This window comes from Pezoporus flaviventris, unplaced genomic scaffold (genome assembly GCF_033815535.1).
Source record: "Pezoporus flaviventris isolate CSIRO_AGI_PZ_B2104156 unplaced genomic scaffold, CSIRO_AGI_Pfla_v1 ptg000031l, whole genome shotgun sequence".
Taxonomy (NCBI): Eukaryota; Metazoa; Chordata; class Aves; order Psittaciformes; family Psittacidae; genus Pezoporus; species Pezoporus flaviventris.
Genome location: NW_026892579.1, coordinates 68,929,751 through 68,944,616, shown reverse-complemented (window position 1 = coordinate 68,944,616; position 14,866 = coordinate 68,929,751). Strand labels below are relative to the sequence as shown.

Genomic DNA, 14,866 nt, shown 5'->3' with positions numbered 1-14,866 from the left:
GACACAGGCTTTTCCAGCATGCCCCGAACGCTCAGACAGGTTTATTTCAGGATCTGTCCCCATGGCACCTGTTTTGTCCGAAGTTCCCAGCACTTCACAAGGAGCTCGGCCTGCTCTGGCAGATGGAAAAGAGAATACTGCAAGGGATGGAAGAGACTTTGTGGGGCGGGCACTGGCTTTCCTCCCACAGGTGAAGCCCAGTGCAGCCGCAACCAGGAGCAGGGTTTGCCAGCGGGATCCCAGCTCTGGGATGTGTGGCTGACCCTGGAGACTGCCCGGCCTGGCAGGAGCAGCACAGGCAGGCACAGTGCAGGCAGGGAGCAACAGAGCAGGCAGCAGGAGCAGCAGCACAAGAGCAGGGAAGGCAGGAAGAACAGTGCAGGCAGGGAGAAACAACACAGGCAGGAGCAAGGAAGGCAGGAGCAGCAGCACAGGCAAGAAGCAGGGAAGGCAGGAAGAGCAGCACAGGCAGCAGTAGCAATGCAGGCAGCAGCAGCACAGGCAGGAGCAGTGCAGGCAGGGATCAGCAGCGCAGGCTGCAGCACCAGTGCAGGCAGGCAGGGGCAGTGCAGTGAAGGCAGGGAGAAGCAGCAGCACAGGCAGGGAGCAGTGCAGGCAGGAGCAGCAACACAGGCAGGAGCAGAGCAGGCAGGAGCAGAGCAGGCAGGGAGCAGTGCAGGCAGGAGCAGAGCAGGCAGGGAGCAGTGCAGGCAGGAGCAGAGCAGGCAGGGAGCAGTGCAGGCAGGAGCAGAGCAGGCAGGGAGCAGAGCAGGCAGGAGCAGAGCAGGCAGGGAGCAGTGCAGGCAGGAGCAGCAGTGCAGGCAGGAGCAGCAGAGCAGGCAGGAGCAGAGCAGGCAGGAGCAGCGCAGGCAGGAGCAGCGCAGGCCGGCGCAGCAGAGCAGGCAGGGAGCAGAGCAGGCAGGAGCAGAGCAGGCAGGGAGCAGCAGAGCAGGCAGGAGCAGCAGAGCAGGCAGGGAGCAGCAGAGCAGGCAGGGAGCAGCAGAGCAGGCAGGGAGCAGTGCAGGCAGGAGCAGAGCAGGCAGGAGCAGAGCAGGCAGGGAGCAGCGCAGGCAGCGGCACAGCCGGACCATACGCCCTCCCTGACACAAAGCCGGGCATTATTCATTCCGAGCAGCCCCAGCGGCCACGCTCGGGGTCATTAAAGTCAATGGGAGTCGCGTATCGTCAGCTTCCATCTGTACAGGGGCTGGAGGGGGGACCCCGGCACAGGGACGCGCTCCCGGCTCAGCGCTCTCCGTGGGTCGGAATTAAACACCCACTGGAGGAAAACGGTGCTTTGAGTGGCTACGAACCCACGTTTGGCTTTGACGGGACTCAATGAAAAAGAGAGGGAAGGGAAACGTCCCCTTCCTGGAGCGCCCAAATGTCAGCGCGGCTTCTCCACGAGGCAAAATTTAATATTCAGCCCCTCGCAAACACCTGCTTCATTACAACCTCCCGGAGAAAAATCACCATTTCCGTTGCCCGCAGTAAAAGTAGGCAAGGTTAAATAAACCTTTTGAGCACAAAGGCTGCCCCTCTCCAGCGCGCAGCACTAGTTAAAGGAGTGGGGAACGGGGAAATTATTGTACCAAATGGCTGAGAATTAATCTCTGCTGACTAGCTGCAATCTAACGAGGCATCTGTGTCCCAGGGAACCCGCAGCATGTCCCTGGCGGTATGTGCCGCGTGTAGTCTGCCTGGCATTCTTTGTCCCCTTTTGCAGGCAGCTTTTCGTCTCATTGTTCAGAATATCCTCATGCATCTGTGACGCGTGGAATGCATTCACACTAACAGACTTACTATTGTCTTCCCCCAGCAGCTTTGTCGGGCAAAGACTGCATCCCGGCTCCTGATAATTATATTGCTTAATTAATCAAGACAAAAAAAATTTGCAAATCATTGCCCGGTTGCCAAGCAGGGAGATAAAAAATGAAAACAATACAAGCCGAGGCAATATAACAAAAGTAACAGCTATCTGATCAGAAATTCTTCTATAATGAAGCTATTAATGCTAAATCGGTTAATGTTAACATTGCTCCAGGTGTCTCTGCTTAGATGCAAACAAAAAGGCTAACATTATGTATATAAAAGGCCAAATGTTGCCATGGATTCTGTAACCTGATAGAGAGGACAGCCTTTTCATTTGATTAGGGAATGCAATTTAAATACCAGGGACCGAAGCCAAACAACAGACATTTCTCTCTGCAAGCCTCTCTCATTCACCCTGGGGTCAGTAGCTGGTGAACAAAAGGTCAGCCACACTTGCCCTGGAAATGTCTGGATTAATTTTATTACATTGTAATGGTTTGTACTTTAAATGTAGGGATAACACTAAATTTCCAGTTAGCTATTCTTCTTTCTGCCCGGTGGGTGTTTTTGACTAATATGGAAGATGACATGGCTTTTCTCCACTGCTCCACAGAATAACCAAGCGTGTTCGTAATGCCAAGTCCTGATGTTCCTGATGGAACATGAAAAGCTAAAACTCCCCCAAAATACACTGCAGAGCTCAAAATCAAGTAGGGAAAACACCACTATTTCAATGTAGAAACCAAGTTTGAAACATACACTGGCAAACCACTGGCTGTTAATACCTGATAACTCCATCAATATATAATATAATCTAATATATAATATCAATATATAACAACTCCATCATTCATAACTCAAAAAATACCAGCTGGTAAATACATACCTGACGTAGGCATTTATCCACAGCTGGTTATTCTCTTGACAAACATTGTCCCTCATATAAAGGAAATGGGATTGATCACACTGATTGCTTTCATAAAGCTTATTTTATATACATTTTTGCATCCATAATGTACCAGACAAGCATTAAAGTAGCTTTTTTTCCCTATATATGGACAGATGTACCTACACACCCCTGACATTTGGCAAAGAAAAAAATTCATTCTTTCCAAAACGTGTCTAAAATGTGGTTGCATTAACAATGATTTGAACAGAAAACACCAAACCTGATGTAAGGATACCCAGTGTCTGCACCATCCCACTGAGTCACATCATGAGGTTACACACGGTACCACACGTACAGCAGCAACCGAGCTGCATGGAGTGAATTCATAGCAAATAAGGAATTTATGTCTTGATTATTTTGCTGTTATTGCCTCATAGTGGAAATTCACAATGACTTTGAGCACTGTTCTTATTGTACAATAGCTCCTATGGGTTGAGAATGCTGGAATATTTCTTTAAGCGCTGAGCACAACTGTAACATGAACTAGCAGCCATTTCCACCACTATTCATAATTCCAGGTTTAAGATAAAAGCTCATTGCTCAGCATACTTTTAAACTGAGATGGAGGGACTGTATTTTGTATTTGCTGGTAAAACAAACCCAAAGCACTGAGCTTTATTTAACAACTGGTCCCTTGCATAACACATAGGAGAGATGCAGTAAATCAATCAAAACATACCTCTGGTTTCTTCATTATCTCTATGAAAAACATGTGATTCTTCATGGGGTAAATAACAATTAGAACATCTCCAAAGTCTGTGGGAATAATGCCTCTGCGGTAGTTCCTGGTGTGCTCAGACCAGACGATGTGAACCTCATCATTTCCCAAGTGACGAAGCTGCAACAGCAAATTGGCTCTTTATTAATCAGAGTGATAACAACAGTTTATGAGGGGTCAGGGCTTACAAATTGAATTACAACACTCAATAGTAGAAATATTTCATTACAGAAAAAGCGAAAATATTGGTTTTGTCCAGTTACTCATGAAAAGATGAGCTAAAGAATTCGTTCCCTTCTGAAGGCATCGCTGGTGATGGCTAATTAAGTAATTACCAAACCAGCCATTAGTGTGAGATGTAAATGTACATCACCTGCAATCACTTCACATGGAAATCTGAACTACCAGAACTAACCCTTACCCCACAGAACATAGTGCAGCCTCAAGAAGGCGGCTGTCACAGAAGGATGCAATGCCTCAACTCAGGATGCCCAGAAACCCCATCACTAACCACTGTTCCTGGTTTATTACATTGCAGATAGCCCCTTGCTGGCTTTGGGAAGGACTTTTTGCTGGAAAATAGCTGGGCACCGTGAATTAGAGGCGAGTGGCAAATGCCGTGGCAGTTACCTTGTTATCTGGAGCTGAATTACATAAAATATGGATAACGCTAAATGTGACGGAGGGAACGCATCTGAAAGCCGCGGGTCTGCTTTGTTACTGGAGGGGCTGGAGGTGATCTAACAGATGGCAGCGAGTGTTTGGCAATCGTGTACAAGCCACGCACAATAGTTTCAACTGTAAGCTTTAAAGTTAAAATTTAATCCACACGCAGAATGCCAGCCCAGAGCAGAAAGAGAATTTAAGTCCCACTTAAAGCTTAAAAGCCCCCCCCCTCCCCTCCAGACACACACAATTCGGTGCTAGCCCCTGAACAATGTGCACAATAGCCCTGACAAAGCAGCCAAACGGGCCCGGCTCTTCACTGCCTCTGGGCGGGGGGAGGAAAGAGGAAAGGAAAAAAAAGTAGTGATTTTCCCTGGTAAATAAGGGAGCAAATCCCCACCCGCCTTGCATCAGCCCTACCCTAGCTCCCAGATCCACCGACTGCCGTTACAAGTAAAGCCTTCTGCTGCTATACACCAGGGGAAACTACCCTCCCTGTGAGAGAAACATGGCAAAGCTGTGACACGTTGTGAGAATCAGGTGCAACCACCAACCTGCCCTACAGCTCATACTCTAGTCGAGTAAAATAAAGCCAAGTTTGCAGAGTGACCCAGATTCCCAGCTTAATTTAATGAACCGGCAGGCAAAGAGTTGTATTCTATCCCTCGGTGTAAATAAAAGAAATTTTTAGTTCTGTCTAAAGAAAATACAAACCATTTGTCTTATAAAATCACTAAGTGCTATTCCTAAAGCTTCTTCCATGCACAACCATCAACACAAGTTGCTGTCCTCAGTCACCCTCATTTCTGTGAGTCTCTTCTCTTTTCTTACTTGCTCAGTAAAACAAAGCAGCACCCACACAGCACCGATGCTGACAGTACCACGGTGCAGTCTCACACACCCTAACCTCAGCAGGAATTCACACGTACAACCAGACCTGGACTTCCCTTCCGTGGGCAGACGCAGCCGTGTCACCTCAATAGCACCCAAAAGCCAGACCTGAAGTTTCCTGTTAAAAGCCCAGAGATCTGTGTGGCAACAACAGGTTTTAATGTGGAGGAGCCGGGAGCCTGGCCAGCCTGTTCTGCCCCAGCCGAAGCTGGGCTGTGGTGTTCCATGGGAGCTGAGTGGGGAGCCAGCTGTATTCAGAGCAGGCAGCGCCTGCAGTGTACAAGGCTGTGCCCAATACTACACAGAGCTCTGGCACGGCCTTCACAACACAGAGGAAGCCCACATTTAGCAACCTCTGCTTTAGAAAGCCCAACAAATGAACACAGAAACTGCACTCTAAAGGTGATGCAATTTTCCAGTTGCATGTGGCAATTCCTGAGCTAACACAGCTCTTCCCCAGAACAACCTGTGAAGGAAAGGCTCTGCACTGCCTCACCTCGGACTGCTATAAACCAGTGATCGCACTTTGTCCAAACACTGCTTCAGAGACCCTTTGTACACCACAAGGAACTGTTCTGCTAATAATCAAACACTTTTCATGCGGAAGAAACCCAAACCACTTTGTACTTATACCACATCCAAGAGAACAAAATTCAGTGAACAGAAAGTCAGATCAACTGATGCTGCTGTGCTTGAGAGAGGGAGTGATTTGTGCCTCAAATCTTGCCAACATCGTGCAATAATAAATTCCTGCCTTTGCTGCAGTCCTCATGGCAGGCTGTAAGGCATTGCAAAGCTCAAGCTACCTGCCACCGTTTCCAAGTCACAGGTCTTTAATCATCACATGTATAAGGTATAATGCTACAAACATAAAACTGGTATTAATAAACATTATTTGCTCTTGAAAGAAAATGCCACTGATAAAAAGCACTGTAATAACGTTATCAGTGACAACAGCCCAGCTGCTGCTCCGCAGCCCTGCTCCCTCACAAGGCGCTGTGGGGCAGAGTCTGCGCCCTGAAGGACAGAAGCGAGCTTTGCCTGGGGGCCCGAAGCAGCGCAGAGGTGGTGTTTGGAGGCAGAGGCCCCGGCCGTGTCCTTCATGAGGGGCAGGGTCAGAGGGGAAGAAAAAACTCCGTTAGAGAAAGTCCCCCAGCAGCCAGGAAACAAGATCTGTGTTAAAGCAAAACCCAAAGACGGCTCAGCCGCGGGCCCTCAGACGTTCCAGTTCATTGCTGACCTGAAGGGTCTGCACAGATGTGCCAGGAAGGCAGCTCCGGAGCCCGCAAGTGCTCCTCGGGAGCGAGCTGGCAGCGCTCGGGGGCTCAGCCGCGCCTGCAGGAACAAAGCATGGAGCCACGGCCCGGGCTCTCTGACCCTGCAGCGCCAGCGCCTGCGAGCGGCGGGCACCGCTGCTGCCGTGCGCGGCGCGGCCGAGGATGAGCTCTGCTGCGCGCCCGCTCAGCGCTAACGCGGAGGGGAGAGCGCAGCCGTGCCGGGAGCCCAGCGAGCACCCGGAGCGCACCGGGAGCTCCTCGGGGGGTCACCGAGCACCGGGAGCGCACCGAGAGCTCCTCGGGCGGTCACCGAGCACCGGGAGCGCACCGAGAGCTCCTCGGGGGGTCACCGAGCACCGGGAGCTGTCCGGTTGCTCGCCGAGCGCCGGCGGCTGCTCGGAGCGCGGCGGGGCTGCCCCCGCCCGCAGGCGCGGCGCTGCTGGCGCGGCGCTGGTCACGGCACACACCTCATGGCCTGACCTCCTTTCCCCGCTAATTGCATTACACAGCCAGCTGGCTCCAGAGACGAGTCGTCTGTTTGACTGAAGAATTCCTGCTTTGGGGAAGGCACGGCTGCTACTTTTGCTAAGTACCAGTGGGGGCTGACATCCCCATTGTCTGCTGACAGCGTACGCATCCGAAAATCTAAGTTTTATTTGTAAATTAACCAAGAAACTTCCTGCCAGAACAGTGCTGCCTGGAGACTGATAATGTGTGCCTTTCATTCCCTTTCACTCTTACTGTATCACTGCCAATTTGTTTTTCTGCTGCTCGCCAGCCCTAGGCTATAAAAGCCTTGTAAGACATAAGTGCAATTATAGTCCTGGAGTCAAATGAATTGGACAAATCCAATAGCACAGCTCTGTCCCCACTTTGCAAACCCCTACAGCAGTTAGATTAGCTGCTAAAAATCGAATCTAGCTCCAGCTAACAAATTTCTGCAGCAAAGGAGCAAGAGTTCAGTATGGGGTTGCAACCAGATTTCTGAATTGAAAAGTTCTGCTGTGACAATGGGGAAGATGGAATAAAGCACTCACAACTGCGGCAGCTCGGTTTTAAGGCTTTCAGTACAATTCAGGCAGGATGCTGCTACTATGATTGATCTTCACTTCGCCACGAGACAGGCAGGTTAAAAACCAGTTCAGAGCCAATGCTGCAGAACCCCACAGCAGCAAAGATACCTGCTGAGTTTTGATTATTCCACCAAGAAACATTTTTTTTCAGGGCTCAGACTTATTTGGAGAGGGTTTTTTCCTCTCTTTTTTTCCTTCCCCAAGTAAGCAATATAATACGTCAGCATTTACTTCAACTAAAGGAATACAAACTGCAAATCACAACTGCACTACACAAGAAGGGGCCACGCTCATCCTCAGTAGAAGTGCACTTATTCTTGTGAATTCAAAGCAGAAATGAATTGTCCCTCTTGTGTGCAGTAAACATAAAGAGCCATAATAACATATTTAAGTAAAATTACTGCATCTGCTTCATTCCGCATCGCAGAGAATCCGGCCTCTGCCCCAGCTCCCGGGCCAGCAGGTGGTAAACCCTTCTGTTCTGCTCAGCCCCAGCCCATGAGCCAGGCACCGAGTTCCTGCTGCCTGTCTGCAGGCAAAACAAGCACAGGAGAGCCCACAGAAACAGCATCAAGATCTCAGAGACAAGGGGCTCGAGTCCCACACGCTATCCACGGACAGCCCTGCCGGATGGAAGCAGGGGAAGGCAAGAAAAACGTTGTGGCCCCCACTGCATCCTGACTGGCATCTGATTTTCTGCTTCAGTAACAGTGTCCTCCGTGCCCACTGTGCTGTGCTCCAGCACAGCAAACACTGACATGGAGCAGCGAGCGGGTGACACTGGAATCTGCCTTCCTCTGACACACTGCTATGAAAAGGGAGCATTGTTGGGAAGAAGAAATAAACATGAAATGATGTTGCTGACCTGGACCAACTGCCCCAACAACCTGAGGCGGGAGCCAAGCCCATGCTCGCTGTGCAAGCAGAACTGTTAAAGTGCTGGTGATGACCTGCAGAGTCACTGTGATCTCCGCTGCATCTGATCGCGATGTTAACCCGGTACTGCAGGATGCAGGAGGGCAGCACGGACAGCGGGGGGAACACAAACATTTTCCTCTTGCTTCAGAGTATGTCACAGCAGACACGTGCTTCTCCTCAAGCACACGCCGGTTGTGCTCTGCACAGGCAAAGGCTGCCAAAATCAACGTGGGACTTCTGTGGCCTGAGGAACTGTGCTGCTAAAGCATCGATGTAGCTGTACATCGATGTACTGCAGTACAGGGCCTCCACAGCTAAGGTTTGCAACAGAAATTTCTAGAAATGAGCATGTTTATTGGCTTTTAAGAACCACGGTAGGTTTAATGCTGTCTGCAGAGATGGTTTGGATACGCTCGTGCTCAAAATGCTGGTTTTGAATGCAGGCGAGTTCATCCCTCAGCATCTTCAAAGAACTAGAGACCTATCAATTGTCCAGAAATCTTCCAGTGCTTCTGAAGCACATCCTGCCTCCACCCTTAGCTGCAGGTCTGCCAAGCTGGGTAAGAAGTCTATGCTAATTTGCACAGGAACACACACTTGCTTATGCAAGAGCTGCCACAAATCAACCAGAACTGTTCTGTGCACAAGCACAGAAGATTATTCCTTTCAAAAAGCCCTCTGGAAGTCCTCTGGTCCAGCCCACCAGCTCCTCAGGTCCACGAGGGTGCTCAGAGCTTTGTCCTTCTTTACAGGACACGCAGTTTGATCCCTGCAGGGCTCCATCCCTACAGCAGATTTTAAGTCTCAGAGCAATTACTTTGCTTGTTTTCTGTGGATAGCAGGTACTGGAGCTGGGCTGGTTTCCCAGCACTTCAAGACTTGGGGACTGGCAACTACAAACTGCTTTTGCTTTTTGTTTCTAACACAGAAGAAATTCTCCTAAAGCCAACACAGGGAAGACAATTAAACAGAATAACCAGACTCTCTCGATGTCTGTGTTAATCCCTAATGTGGGTGGGAATTAGGAGAATCAGTAAAATAGACTGTTTGCAATTAAACCCCCTCTCTCCCCTTGTGGTAGCTCTGTCAGACTGTGCTCTCTCCTCTCCCTGGTGACGTATTACTCAACAGCGAGACAGTATTTCCACAAAACCCAGGAGCTAAGATTAGAGTAAATGAACACAATTTGAGTAGGAAGAAGGAGACATAGCAGCAGCTCTCAAACATGAGCAAGTCTGCTGCAAAATAATCTGTCCCCGATATCCATGTGGAACAGCGTCAAGGGCTTAAATTGGAGCAAAGTAGATGCTACAAGAAATGTTCTTGTGGAGCATAGGAATATGTTGCCTAGGGAAACTGGAAAGCATTCATCACTGGAGTTTTTAACTAGCAGCTGGATAAATACTGGCCAGGAACAATAAAATACAGATGGTCCTACCTTAGTGAAGTGACAGAGACCGTACAGCCTCTTCACATGAGCCACAGCCCTACTTCTCCGTCCTGAAGTACTCAGACTGCATTTTCCCCATAGCCATGTAAATCCACTAATATGAAGCTAATGAGTCGCATTCATGAAGAGGAACATGTCATTTTGTTGACTTTTGTTTTAAATGCCAGATAGCACAATAAGAAAAGCAAGGATCTGGTTAACTCTTCAATGCCGGGTGAGGCTTCAGCTCCAGTGATCAGAAATCCCACCTTTTGATTTTGAGGAAAAGCACGTTATTTTGAAACCAAGAGGACAAATGCAATCACCCAATGACATAGTTATGGATGATTTTCAGAGCACAATAGCATCACATGGTAGACTGGATGGCTGCAGCAGCATTATTAACACACATTAACAACCTATGCAGGACAAGTTGCCAATCCTAATTAAAAAGCCAAAGATTTGGTATGCACCTAAAATCTTCTTTGACTCTGAGCAGCAGTTGGCAAGCCCCATCATCTCACATCACTCCTTGTTAGGGAAGACAAATGATCAAGCACTGATACCAACAAAATTTTGGGCTGGGTTCTGGCCATCTTTGAAGCAGAGTCTGCTTGTCAGAATTGTGAATAACTGCATAATGGCTTTACATATCAGCTGGCTGCCTTCGGTACTATGCTTGTCACTTCTCTTTCACTTCTTTTCTTCGCCGTTCCACGCTGGATGATTCATCTGCAAGGTTTTATTATGCTGCATTTGGTTGTTTTGTTCTACCAAACTACAACAGTTTTGGCAGGCAGACAACATACAAATGAAATTATTGCTAATATTATTGCTAATGGTGGCATTTGAGGCTACCATGGAAATGTTAATTGTGTTCCAGAATCCAGAATTTAGATGCCATTTAATCCAGATAATGTAGCTGCAGAGCACCATGTGGCAGAGCAAAGATGGCCTGCGAGGACCAGGCAGCACAATCTGCTTCCAGTTTAAACTTTGATTTAAGCACAGGGAAACTGCAGGCACTGTTGTGACACACACAGGAAGTGATTTACCTTTTTGGTGAGTGAATCATCTGAATCTGAAGGCATCCTCGTGGACACATGGAAAATGATCTCCACGGTGGAGGTAGCGTAGTAGGGTGCTGTCTGTCCTGTGCTGCCGTTGCGCTGCAGGCCACCCATGAACCCCCCGTGCGTGGACAGATCAACCTGATCCATGGCAAGGCAGGATGAGAAGGGATGTGAAGAGACCAATCAATCGTCAGTACTCCTTTATATATCAAGCCCTGGTGAATTTACCCCTTTATGATTCTGCAGCCACCCCAGAGAAAGAGAAGCCTTCCCCTATGGGTTCGTGATCTGAGCATTAGTTAGAGCTGTCTGTTGCCCACTCCTGTATCTGAGCTTTACTAACAGCAGCCACCTCTTAACTAGGCCCCAGTCATTATCTCTGTGGCTCTTTGCCTCCCTTCCAGCAAACACAGCCAGGAAGCAGCAGCATTGTCATGAGCAGCTGCTCCAAGGGCTGTGCAGGCTTAGCAAGCCCACTCCAAGCACACACCCGGAGAAGTAACTGAAGTGCAGAGCAAATACAAACCACCAGGAAAGCTGCAGAACAAAGTGGACGTTGGTACAGGAAGAAAAACCTCAGAAGAAACTATTCTAGAGGATCATTTAGAAGAAATGTCCCTCTGAAGACAAGCCTGTGTCCAAAAGCTTGTCTGTTTTCCCAGCTGCATCACTGAGGATGCCACCTTCCCCTGCAGACCTTGTGTCCCTTAAATCCTTAAGCATGAACACAGTTACTCTCCATATCCAAAACCCAGAAGCGTTCACAGCAGTCTGGTCCCTGACACACCATTTCAGCAGTGCAAACTGAACACAACTGTGTCTGCTCTTTGTAAAGCTCTCCTGTGGCTGGGTACGAGGCCTGACCACAAGGAGTTAATAGGAGGTAAAATGAAGGTAAAGTCATGCTCCAGCTCTCCAAGATGCAGAAAGCAGAAGTGTCCCCTACAGCATTGTGGGTCCCTCAGAGACAGGGAGGATGCATTCGTGCAGGAGCAGCATGGGGATTTACAGCACTCTGCTAAGGAGGTGATCTTTGAAGTAGTGCTAAATATCAGTGTGCATTAAAATTTACCTCCCCCCCCCCCCCCAATTACAAACCACACAGCGATCTAAGCCCTTGGTTTCCAGTATGTAAGCTTGCCTAAATTTGTGACTACTATTACCTCCCAGCCCAGTCCAGCAACAAAATCTTCATAGGCCTGGCTTCCCCTTGCGTTGGACAGGATGGAGCACTTGTCCTCCTGCCCCTCTGCAATGTAGAACACCGCAATCTTGTGGGTCTCCCGGCTGCGAGGGGATACAAGAAACAAAACTTACACAAGCTATAGCTCAGAGTTATTTTTTAGACCATCTGCACTCAAAAGCAACGAGCAGGTGACCCCCGTTAGCTCTGCACGTCCCTTCCTTCCATGCCCACAGATACATCCCTCGCTTCCAGCTCCAGAAGTAGGTTTTCCCCAGTGTTTCCCCCATGACCACAGTGCAGCCAAGAGCAGAGCCGAGTGCAGCCAAGAGCAGAGCCGAGTGCAGCAGCAGCAGAAGTGGTGACCAGGTTCCAATTAGAGGGTTAATCACATACATCTGTGCAGCCCTGCAAGGAGGTGCTGGCCCAGGTGTTAACGGGAGCTTAACGTGACCTACAGGATTTTCATTACAGGCTGATGATGTACGAGAAAGAAAAACCATTATTGACTTCCAGAGCCCGGGCTGAGCTGTACATGGCCAACAGGGACAGCTGCCTGCTTTGGAAACAACCTGGGTGGGTTTGGTACGGAAATCGTTGGGATAGCAGAAAACCAGGACTCTTCAATGCTCCAGTTTCCCAAGGGCTGCGTGTCATGTAATGAAGAATCAAACGCAATAAGCAGCACTCTGTTCTGCCACTGCCTGGCTGCAGAGTACTTGTATGGACATCACCCCTCTGACTGCTGCCCCTGACACAGGGCTCGCCCTGCAGGAAACAGTCCTTTGTGTGAGCTGAGCCAAGGCCACGAAATAGCTGGAGATTCTTCCTGCCCTCTCAGCTAAAGAAAACAGGAAACAGGTTGCTGTGCCTTGGGATGTGCTACTGACTGGGAATGCTGTGTATCTAGTGCCAGTGAAGAGAGCTTGTCCATCCATGCTCCAGAGCCCTCCAGAAACAAGCCATCCCTTTTCCATACAGACATTCATATTGCTAGCACACGCAGTTTTACTGAAGCTTGGGTTTGGTGACTTCCCACTGCTCCTTGGGAAACGCTCCCCTTGCCAATGGTGTGGGCAGTAACCATTTGCCTACCACTGGCGGGAATCCAGGTTCTTCAGTTCTCGCAGCAGCTTCGAATTCTTCTTCAGAAGATGAAAGCTCTTCCTATGAATACATAAAACAGGAGTTGAAGGGAAAGGCAGCACGGCACAGACACAGCATTTCCTCATTCAAATACCAAGAGAAGGGAATCAAATCAGCACGATGCAAATGGGGGTTTATCATTATTCTTACTGTAAGCAATCTACAAATGTGTATTCAAAAGAATCACTGAAACAGGTACATGTGGAAGTTCAAGATCGTGCTCTGACCACCACCCAGCTATATCATTCTCAATTTAAGAGTGCACAGGTTTGGGGGTAGAAGTGAGAAGAGGACCATAAACGTGCTCTGAATCCTCTCTTCCTACCTTCTATCCCAGGAGTTCATTCCCAAGTCGTTTAGCAAGAGCCGACAGAAGTAGAAGGAAGCCTGTGGTTCAACAGGACGCGGCTCTTCTTGGTGGGCCACCCTCATGCTGAGGTCCGAGCTGCACTTCAGGATGTACTGCTCTTCCTGGGCACTCTGCCTCATCAGGGCCTCCGTGAGCGCGCGCTCCTGCTCACAGCTCATGCCGAAGGGTGGCGGCGCCGGCTCGTTCAGCTTCCGCTGGGGATGCAGGAGGCACTCGGGACTGGTGGTACCAATCCGCTCCAGCAGCTGGTCCAGAGCATCTTCTCCCTCTTCCACCTGAGAAAGGTCTTTCTGGGAAATGAAGTGGTGCTGGGGGGTGCTGGAGACGAGCAGCGCGCTCGCTGGGCTCTGCTGCGGGAGGCAGCCCTCCAGGGGCCCGTACAGTACCCTGCCATCCCAAGAGTACTTCCCTGAGATATCTCTGACGATTACCCTGACGTCCGAGGGCGCTGCTGGTGGCTCAGTGTCCGTCTTCTCCGTGGGGATTTGGAGGTAGGATATAAGAGTACTGTCATTGAAGACGAAGAGCTGCAGGTTGGGGCTCCGGAAGACTTCCGAGGACAGCTCGGAGGACTCCACGTAGGAGTTGTCGTGGTTCTCGCTGAGGAGGCTGTGCAGGATGGCAGGGCCTCCGCTGAGCGGGTAGTGGCTCAGGTGATTCACCAGGTGAGTCATGACCATCCGCGCCGTCAGAGGGATCAGCTCTAAATTCCTCCTCCTTTTTTCTAAAACAAGGAAAACATCACGGATGGATGGGAGCAGCAGGAGCAATTCAAACAGAGCATGGGCACGTTTCTGTTCCTATTGGAGAAGCTTGCCTTAGTTGTTAAGAGAATCAGAGACTCACAGGACAGTTTGGGTTGGAAGGGACCTGAAAGCTCCTCCAGCTCCATGCCCTGCCATGGGCAGGGACCCCTTCCACTGGAGCAGCTTGCTCCAAGCCCCTGTGTCCAACCTGGCCTTGAGCACTGCCAGGGATGGGGCAGCCACAGCTTCTCTGGGCACCCTGTGCCAGCGCCTCAGCACCCTCACAGGGAAGAGCTTCTGCCTAAGAGCTCAGCTCAGTCTCCCCTCGGGCAGGTTCAAGCCATTCCCCTTGGCCTGTCCCTCCATCCCTTGTCCCAAGCCCCTCTCCAGCTTTCCTGCAGCCCCTTCAGGCACTGGAGCTGCTCTCAGGTCTCCCCTTCAGGAGCCTTCTCTTCTCCAGGCTGCCCCAGCCCAGCTCTCTCAGCCTGGCTCCAGAGCAGAGCTGCTCCAGCCCTCGCAGCCTCTCTGTGGCATTAAAGTTATATTTTAATGTTTCCAACATTTCTGTTAGAACTAGAAGTACACGCACGAACCCAAAGGAAAGAGCACGTTTTC

The 14,866-nt window shown here is 49.8% G+C and overlaps 1 protein-coding gene across 4 annotated transcripts in view; it reads right to left on the bottom strand.

Annotated features, from left to right (window-relative positions):
- Positions 1 to 14,866, bottom strand: part of RALGAPA2 (Ral GTPase activating protein catalytic subunit alpha 2) — a 115,494-nt gene that overhangs the window by 39,304 nt on the left and 61,324 nt on the right. For all 4 annotated transcript variants that reach the window (XM_061461767.1, XM_061461766.1, XM_061461765.1 and 1 more), the window contains 5 exons: positions 13,461 to 14,229; positions 13,085 to 13,156; positions 11,970 to 12,093; positions 10,789 to 10,944; positions 3,441 to 3,599 (listed from right to left, as the gene is read on the bottom strand). In XM_061461767.1, the coding sequence (XP_061317751.1) occupies positions 3,441 to 3,599; positions 10,789 to 10,944; positions 11,970 to 12,093; positions 13,085 to 13,156; positions 13,461 to 14,229 (1,280 nt within the window). The remainder of the gene's footprint in view (positions 1 to 3,440; positions 3,600 to 10,788; positions 10,945 to 11,969; positions 12,094 to 13,084; positions 13,157 to 13,460; positions 14,230 to 14,866) is intronic.